We start from the raw sequence: 9,873 nt of genomic DNA, 5'->3' as shown, positions 1-9,873 counted from the left end.
TTGGCTTCTCAGCAGCCCTCATTGTCCGCCATATTCAGAGAGTCCGGGTTTATCCCCTGCTTTTCGATTCACAGTCCAGCTGGCATTGGTGAGCTCCCAATAGATCAGCCCCACTGTCTCCGTGGGTGGTTGCACCCCTCTTGGACACTTACAAAGCTGCTCTAAATATCTGTGTGCAGCTTTTGGATGGACATAAGCATTTAGATACTACATTTAGACAGTTGGATTTGTTTAATAGTGTCTCATAAGTTTCTTGATAATGTCACATAAATCCCTTAACTTCACCTCAACTGTTCTTTATTATCTTTTGACCTCGATCTCGATCATTGTACGTGACCCGATGCTTTCATCTGCCTGATTAAATCATTCCCGTGTGATTTTGCAGTGCTATTTTTTAAAATTTTCCAATCCAGAATATTGTTTTTATCATTTCTTTGTTAGTATTCTCATTTGCTAATATATCATTTTAATGATTTAGTAATCCATGTTCAAGCATCTTTATGACAATTCTTTTATCCCCTTAAACATTTTTAGACATTTAATTAGTCTTATGAGTCTGCAGTTTTCATATCCATGGAGTCAACCAACCATGAATCGGAAATAATAAGGAAAAGAATGGCTGAACACATGTAGACTTTTTTCTTTTTTAATGTTCATTAGCAGTGCAGTAGAAAAGCTATTTACATAGCATGATATTCTTTTCAATGATATAAGTAATCTAGAGATAGTGACTCAGTATACAAGAGAGTGTATACAGATCTAGAGTATAAACAGTTTGCCACTTGTTGTTAGAGATCTGGAGCCTACCATAGTGGTGTAATCTCAATATTCAGAAGACAGGCATTCACAGGTCTTCATACAGCTACACTTTTCTAGATTCAGTTTATGGAATTATATTGTCTTTTTAGGCTAAGTTTCCCTGTATCTTTATATGCTTTGTGATTTTGTTACTAAGACTTAGACATTTAAAAAAAATAAACAGTTCTGGTCTGAGGAGCTGACTCAACAGATAGAGCACTTGGCCTACAAATATAAGTGCCAGCATTCAGACTCTAAGAACCTTATATTATAGTTTTGTTCTGTTGTTATGATAAAACACTGCCCAAAAGTAACCTAGGGAAGGAATAGTTTACAGGTTATATCATTGAGGGAAGTCAAGGCAGGCACTTGAAGTAGAAATCCTGGAGGAATGCTTCTTGCTGGTGTTCTCCAACTGATGTTTAGCCTTCTTATATATCCTAGGACTACCAGCCCAAGGAATGGTGTCATCCAAGTGTGCGGGGCTCTCCTACATAAATTAAGACAGTTCCTCAGACATGTCATAGAGGAGGTTTTCCTCTCATGACCTTAGGTTATGTCAAATTGAAGACTAAAGATGACAGGAACACCCTCTAAAAGCCAGGTGGACCTAGTAGGGGATGGGGAGAGAGAGGCAGATATAAAGATGCCTGGATCATACTGGGTTGCCAGAGTCGCTGAAACTGAGAGCCCCAGGTTCAGTGAAATACCTTGCATCAGAGTGACTGAGGACGACACCCTAATATCAACCTCATGCATCCACACCAATATGCACACATGTGTACATGCACCTGCACACATATATACCGTAACATGAAAGCATGTATACACTATACATAAATAAAGAGAGAAAAATAACCAGTTCTGATTTTATGAACTGTTTTATGCAGCATCCAAGATTTGTGTTATCTGCAATTTTACGTTTTTAACTGTCTCAAATTTTCTTGGCAGTTTGTTGCTGTCTATTTTTTACAGCACAGACTCTCTTCTACCTCATGGCATCTTCCTTTGGAACTGCATCTCTAACATGCCATAGTAGTCAGTTTGTAATGATTTCTCAGCAAGTCCTGTACTCCTGTCAGCTCTTCAAATCAGATGAGAAGAAGCCAGTTTCTCAGGCAGCACCCAGATTTTCCAGAATATTGGGTACATAGGTTTGCATTCCAAGAGAGAATCTCTGGAATGGGAAGTTATCCTCCCATGAAGTCTGTGTTGATTCAGAGGGAGAAAGAGATGGGAACACAAAGTATTGCAGTGCCATTGCCATTCACTATAATGTCTTACCTCCCAAGAACTGGGAGTTAGAGGCATATACCCATCATTCTCAACTTTCCAATACTTGGAGCTTAGGGGGTTGCTTGTTTGTTTGAGACTAATTTATGGTGTCAGGGAGAGGAGAGGAACTTATAATCTTGTTAGGAAAGGTTGGCATTTGCCATCTCTCTCGGCAAGATTTGTAATTTACCTTTTTATTTTCATTTTTGCCACATCTAACAAGGGTACCATCTTTTTTTCTATATATTTCATGATGCTTTCTGGCTGCCAGGCTTTTAGCCATATCAAAGTTGTGACATTTGCATTTAGTTGGACTTCTTTCTAGGGGTGCTTGTTTTCTACTTCCTCTAATTCTTTCAGGCACATTGACTCTCCTCCTCACTACCTACTACCCCCATCGCCAGTGACTCTCTTAAGCCTCCTTTGTTTTCTTTAGTTACTGATTTGCAACAATGTGTAATGATGAGGGCCTCTGTTGGAATTTATTTTCTTACAAGTAACTTGAAGGTTTGTGGTAATCACTCTCTTAGTAATATTTAAAGTATGGGTCACATATGTTATACATTACCTTTATGGCTTTTATGTGATACTAGAGGGTTAAACCCAAACTCTTGTATATGGTAAGACCTGTTCCACTATGCTATATCCCAAGCCCTTTTTATTTTGATACAGGGTATCACTAAGTTGTCCAGCCTGACTTTGAACTCAGTCCATAGCCTGGTCTTAAATTTGCTATCCTCAGCCTCTATGTGGTTGAGATCATAAGCCTGTGCCTCCAGGCCCTGTTGCAAGTTGCCTTTAGAAAGAAACCAAGTCCTTTTCACTGTGTAGCCCTGGCTGTCCTGGAACTCGCTATGTAGGCCAGATTGTCCTCAAACTCACAAGAGATCCCTGTCTCTGATTTAATCTTGAATTGCCAAGATTAAAGACATGAGCCAGCTCCACCTGGCTTAGTTGTTAGATTTTTAATTCATTGGGTTGGGGAAGTTCCCTCTGTCCCGGATTTTCTGAGTTTTGATATAGAAATTTTCCATAAGCTTTGTCTGCATAAGTGAGTACAGTCATGCTAGTTGATATGACAGTACATGTTGACTTTCGGATATGGACCCATCCTGATATCCTTGAATAAACTGCTTCTGTTGTGTAATTCTTTTCTAAGCATTGATCAACTATTTATGACACTGTCAAAAAAGAAAAGAAAGAAACCAAATCTTATATCCCTAGAAGGGTGCATTGTTCCTGAGGTTCTCCAGTTCCAGGTTGATGTGTGACATGGATGTAACAAGCTCCTTTTCCATCTCCCTGCTTCAGAAACTCATTGCATATGTTATTCTTGGACAGAGGACATAGTATATTAAACTGGAAAGGACGGGTACTATGCTGAGTCTTAGCCAAAAGGCCAAGAAGCAGTAATTTAGTGGCTTTTCTAGGAGACTGTGCTGTTACCATTCTCCTTTGGACCTGGAAGTCAGCTGTGTGCCTCTTTGGGGTATAAGTAAAAGGCAACTGTTTAAATTACTGTGGCTTGTGGAGGGAGTTGAATGAGTACTGGGTTCCTAACTCATTCAGTCTGTTCTCTTCAGGTGCTTGAGGAAGCCAAAGTGGAAGTCCCTTTGTTTCCCTTCAGCATTGTGCAGTTCTCTTTTGAGCCCTTTTCACCCATCTTTGCTGACGAGGTGAAGCAAAGTGTAAGTAGATGGATTCTGCTGAACTGTTTGATAACGACAACCTTTCTTCATTAAGGAAAGTAATGCACACTTGCTTAAATTCACATCTATTTCTCCAGATTATTTCAATATGCATTAATATTTGAGAAACATGTTTTATAAAAATAGGAATCAGACTGAGTATCCTGTTTTACAACTTTGTTTTGTTTTGTGTGTGTGTTTTTTTTAGTGTATGTATATGTGTACAGGTATGTGGGTGGGTGGATGTGTATGCCCATGCATGCAGAGGCAGAAAAAGGTCAGAGGCCATCATTAAATATCTTCTTCTTAAAAAAAAAATTATTTACTTATTATGTATACAATATTCTGTCTGCAAACCAGAAGAGGGCACCAGACCTCATTACATATGGTTGTGAGCCACCATGTGGTTGCCAGGAATTGAACTCAGGACCTTTGGAAGAGCAGGCAATGATCTTAACCGCTGAGCCATCTCTCTAGCCCTAAATATCTTCTTTTATCACATTTATTTATTTATTTATTTATTTATTTATTTATTTGAGGCAGAGTATGTCACTGAGTCTAGAGCTCACTGATTTAGCCACCCTGTCTTTACTGCTAGCACTGAGGTTAGAGGCATGTGCCACTTGCATTCATGTTTTCCTGTGGGTGCTGGGGTCTGAACTTGGGTCCTCAAGCAAGCACTTTATCCATCGAGCCATTGCCCCGGCCCCTTGTTGCAACTTTATTTTAATTTTAAATGTATCTTCTGTGTCAGACATAGTTTATTGTTCTTATTTTTAAGATATGTAAGTATTCCACTGAGTGGTAAACCTATTATTGAGAGCACTTGTGTTTTCAATTTTTTCCTTCTATAAATAATGGACATCCTTGAATACAGACTCTTCATTTTATTTTGTTTTTTATTTTTTGAGATAGGGTTTTTATGTAGCCCTAGCTGCCCTCGAATTCTCTGGAGACCAGGCTGGACTCAAACTCACAGAGATCCCTCTGTCTCTGCCTCCCAGAGGTCTGGGATTAAAGGCATGCACCTTACCTCAGTGATAATTTTTTAAAGGATTTATTCATTTTATTTTTTGTGTGTGAATATTTTGTCTGCATTTATGTGTGTGTGTACCACATGCATGCTTGATGGTCTTGGAGGTCAGAATGGGGCATAAGGTTCCCTGAAACTTGGAGTTACAGATGGTTGTTAATGACCATGTAGATGGTGGGAATTAAATGCTCTTCTGCAATAGCAACAAGTACTTTTACCCACCGAGCCATCTTCCCAGCTCTATAACAAGTCTGGACTTTAGACACCTGAAAAGGTAAGCCAAGCTTTGACTTATGGTTTCAGTTCATTTTCACATTCACCGCTTCATTCTGTTGTTTTTCCTATAGATGAAGACCAAATGGACAGAGATGTCAACTGTCTATGCTGGTCCATTTGTCAAAAATTGTAACATTGGGCCTCTGAAGAAGATGTTTAAGAGCATGGGCCCAGTCCAGTCAGTAACTCTTGTTCTCGAAACTTTTAGGGTAAGCTGAGAATATTAGGTTTTGAGTTTCTTAGAAAAATCAGATGATGGTGAGGGCTGTGTGGCTAACCAATAACAAATTAGTAAAATGAGCTTGATTTGCTCCAGCTCTGTCTGATGGGGACAGTAGCTGGCCCATATATAATCATTATTTCTGGATCTTATGTTCTTGTGTACTTAACGATTTTTATTTTGTTTTGCTTAAAGAGAAATATACCATGTAGGCTAGACAAAAATATGCTAAAGACAGGGTAGTAACACAACGTTTTTAATTTCAGAACTCCAGGAAGCAGAGGCAGGAGGATCTCTGTGAGTTTAAGGCCAGTGTGGTCTCCATAGTTTCAGAACAGCCTGTCTCAAAAAACCAAAAACAACAAAATCCCTGCTAGTTGAATGTAACTTTTTGTGCTGACCTCACCTTTGAATGATAAATATATTCTTTAAAAAAGAATAGTTGGGGGTGTGTATGTGGAGGGATGGCTCCATGGTTAAGAGTATGTACTTCTCTGGAGGACCTAAGCTCAACTCCCAGCACCCATATCAGGCAGCGCACAACCAGCCCTAGGGGAATCAGACATCCCTGCCTCTGGGCATATGGACATAACCACACACAGAGACATACACACATATGCATAACTAGAAAGAATAAATTTTCAAAATAATTTAAAAAATATAAAAATGATAACTCTTTTTTTAAACCAAATATTGAAGCCACCTAGTAAGATGGTTCAGCAGATAAAGGCACTTGCTGCCAATTTGATGACATGAATTAATTTCTGGGACTCACAATGGTAGAGAAAAGAAGCAATTTCCACAAAGTAGCCACTGATTTCTACATGCCAGCCATGACACATATGCGCACAAACACACACACACACAAACTAAATAAATAAATATAAATTAAAAATTACAAAAGAACTGCAACTTCCCTGTCTTAGGAAGTTGTATAGGCTTTAACTACACAGTCGGCCAATAGCTAGCATACACTAAAGGATAATTGATTTATAAAGGGTTTTAAGAGTGAGCTGAGTAATCCCAGCACTCGGGAGGCAGAGGCAGGTGGATCTCTATGAGTTTGAGGCCATTCCAGTCTACAGGAGCTAGTTCCAGGGCAGGCTTCAAAGCTATAGAGAAACCCTGTCTCGAAAAACCAGAAGGAAAAAAAGGTGTAACTAGGGATTAAACCTAGAGTCTTAGGCATGTTAGAAAAAGACTCTACCATTGAGCTACATTCCTAACCCTTTTTGTTTTAGTATTAGAGAGGATCTTACTGTGTATCCTGTGTTGCTGTAAGATATGCAATCCTCCTGACTCATCTTCTGAGTAGACAGGATTACAGGTGTATGCCACCATGTACTATACTCAGCTTTGATTTTCTGTTTTTGTAAGGAGCATAGGACAATGTAAGAGTTCTGCCTGCCTACTTTTCTTTTTAATTCTCTAGTCTCTTGAAGTAAATTTCGTGTATTGGATTTTTATTTATATAAATGATCTTAATGATTTTGAAACTGTTTCAACAAAAGAAAATATTTTTAGTTATTTAAATACTTATATATCATGTTAAAATGTATATAATTCAAAGGACTTAAGTAAATCTCCATCTTTATAGTTTTTATATCATAAGTAGATAAATGACTAATGTTTTCATGTGAAACAATAGCATAGCATGAAAGGAGATACGACAAGAATTAAAACTAGAAACAGCATAATAATATCTATAGGAGCTGGGTATGGTGGTACATGGAGGCAGAGGCAGCACAGCTACTGCACAGTCAAGAGCACCCTGATCTAGTTCCAGGTCAGTTAGGCCTCCATGGTGAGACTCCTTCTCCAAGTAGAAAGGGTTAACTATAGATATTATGTAGTAAGTAGTATGATGGAGGCCCCTATAAGGAGGACTAAATTAGCTGAAGAAAGGAGTAGGAGAATATGTCAGTATTTTGTTTTCTACCTTTAGAATGTAGAACTGGGGCAATTCATAACCTAGTACAATAATAATTATGAAAATGAAGTAAAAACATAAGGACTACCAAAGTTCATTCTTACAGCTAAAAATTTAGATATTGATTATCTCTGAGAATAGATAATCTCAGAATTGGGAAGTTTGTTGCAAGATTATAACCACTTATGTCTTCTTGCTTTTTTTGTTGATTTTTGTTTCTGTATAATATACATAATATAGAGTTTACCTTTCTAACCCTTAAGTTCACAATAAGTTTACTAATATAATGCAGTGTCATGATCATGGTCTTCCTTCTCTATAACTGTTCATCATTCTGAACTGGAACACCCTATAATTTTAAGTTTCAGTCTCCTAATAGATATGTGGCTTGTAGGATTTTTTCCTATTTTGTGGACTGCCTTTTACAATTTGGTAGTCTTGATGTCTAAAAATTTTGTAATTTTGAGGAAACCTGTTTGTCTTTTTTCCCTCCTTGTTATTTGTCTTTGGTGCCATTTTCAAAAATTTGTTCAAAACAATGTTCTAAAACTTTTCTGTAGGAGGACTTTTCTCCATGCTGCTCTGCAGCTCAGCTGACTTCGGGGATTTAGCTGCTTTGAGTCTTAAGATGTGGCCTAGCCAATGGAAGAACTTGGCTTTCCCAGGGAACTGGAAAGTTGTCTAAAAACCAAGCTAGTTGACATCTGGGAGTCTCTGCTTGTGACATACATGAGTGACCTTAGTGCTTTGTAGCAAATATGAAGAGCAAGTTAGGTAGTGATGAATTGCTTAGTTATCTTACATTACCATCACAATGGGCTTTAGTGTAAATGGAAAAATGGAAGTTACTGACTGAAAACCAATTCCTGAACTTTGGTGATTTTACTTAAAGCTGACTGACAGTCAGCTGTCTGGCCTAGCACATTAAAAAGCATCCATTGTGGTGTTTGGGTCCCTTTCTCAGTCCCTCCTTCTAGCAGTTTGAGTTGGAAGTAACAATGGTGAAAACCTTGGTCTTTCTGCAGCCTTACTTCTGTGTACAGTATGAAGTCTTGGAAGCTGCTCAGCTGGCTATAGAGACCATGAATGGCATTCTGGTAGAAGGTTCTTACATCAAGGTAAGATGGCCAAAACTGAAAGTAGCCCCCTTCATCGAGGCAAGATTTACCACAGTCCATATGTAGGGATATCCTGAAGATGCCCAGGCATGAGGCATTGTAATAAATGCCCTTAATCAAGACTTAATAACTTTCAGTTTCATAAAAATCAGCCGGGGCTAGACTACAGTTTTATTATATTCCTTATCAAGTATTCTTGTCCCTCAGTGCTATTCTGAGTCTGCCATTCCTTAGCTTTCAAGGGTGTGAGATGGTGGTATTGTAAAGTTGTTTTTGTACAAGTAAACAAGATTTCAGTGGAGGCAGCAAGCAGGGAACTAGAGAATATAGATTGTTATGAAAATATGTATTTCTTAATTAAATCTACAATCATTTCTATGAAGCACTTACTGGCCTCCTAAATATTAGGAAGTTGCATATTGAGTTGCTGATGTACAACATGACATCAGCAGGTTAGTTAAAATGGTGACTTTGCACCACTAACATCATCTTTCCTTGGTTAGGTGCACAGGCCTGTGACAGAATTCACTCTTGAGTGTGACAGCCTTGTTCATGAGCTAGAGCAAGATTGTGAAAACCAAGGTACTATATATGTGACTGGATTTGGCAAAGCTTTTAAAGAACACCTGTTGGAACACTCCAGCCTCTTTCCCGGCCTGGAAGCCATGATACTGCCTAAAGATGTTAAAAGCAGACAGCAAAAAAACTACTGTTTCTTGAGTAAGTAGTACTATTAAATGTAGCCTGGAAGGATATTGGAGATGGCAGCAACATGAGGTCAAAGAAGGGGTTCACCAAAAAAGCTTTCCTGGAGTAGACCAGGGCGAAGCTTCTAATTCTACTCTATTCCTACATCTTAGCCAGGCCTTAGTTTATCTGTTGATCTGCTTTCTTGGCTCTCATAACAAATGTTGGGATTTTTCCTACTTTCAGAGTTCAAATCCCGTGACAGTGCCCAGGTAGCCCTTGAAATTCTCAAAGGCAAGGACTGGAAGTTGAAAGGCAGACATGCCCTAACCCCCATGCACCTTCAGACATGGCTCAAGGACATACATCCTGAACCAGCAATGCCTTCAGGACTTCAGCTAGTGCCACCTCTCTTGGAGAAGCATGTCTTCCAGGTAATGAGTGTCTTGGGGTCAGCAGGGAAGGTAGCTGCTGGGGTCTCTGGTTCTGGACCCTGGCCTTCTGCTTCTGGAGCAATCAGGAAAGACTTGCTCATTGGCACTGCATCCTTCAGGCTTTTTGTTGGTTTGTTTTTCCTGCCCTGGCTCCCATCTTATATCACTCCTCCAGCTTCCTCTAGCCCTGGCCATATTTGTTCTTCTCTCAGATATCAAATACTTTTGCCTCTTTGATAACCACTAAAAATCTCATTCTTATTCTTCAGGGTGGTTCTGCAAGGAACTTTGAGGGATCAGGGTGGGAGGATGGAGAGCTGGATAAGTCTTAGGTGAATTAGTTCAGGGCTAATATATATGTATATGTATATATATGTATATATAATACATATATATGTATAATATATATATATA

General features: G+C 38.9%; 1 protein-coding gene and 1 non-coding gene across 2 annotated transcripts in view; one reads left to right on the top strand and one right to left on the bottom strand.

Annotated features, from left to right (window-relative positions):
- Rexo5 (RNA exonuclease 5) overlaps window positions 1–9,873 on the top strand; it is a 54,663-nt gene that overhangs the window by 40,173 nt on the left and 4,617 nt on the right. Inside the window, exons 13-17 of the mRNA XM_013347718.2 lie at window positions 3,657–3,761; window positions 5,142–5,279; window positions 8,246–8,338; window positions 8,842–9,058; window positions 9,272–9,459. Coding sequence (XP_013203172.2) covers window positions 3,657–3,761; window positions 5,142–5,279; window positions 8,246–8,338; window positions 8,842–9,058; window positions 9,272–9,459 — 741 coding nt within the window. The remainder of the gene's footprint in view (window positions 1–3,656; window positions 3,762–5,141; window positions 5,280–8,245; window positions 8,339–8,841; window positions 9,059–9,271; window positions 9,460–9,873) is intronic.
- Window positions 3,297–3,484, bottom strand: LOC113456585. The gene has a single exon (XR_003377347.1). It is a non-coding gene; the product is annotated as a U2 spliceosomal RNA (small nuclear RNA).

The sequence above is a fragment of the Microtus ochrogaster genome, chromosome 8, assembly GCF_000317375.1.
Source record: "Microtus ochrogaster isolate Prairie Vole_2 chromosome 8, MicOch1.0, whole genome shotgun sequence".
NCBI lineage: Eukaryota > Metazoa > Chordata > Mammalia > Rodentia > Cricetidae > Microtus > Microtus ochrogaster.
Note: the sequence above shows the minus strand (reverse complement) of the source record. Positions and strands in the feature narration are given on the sequence as shown.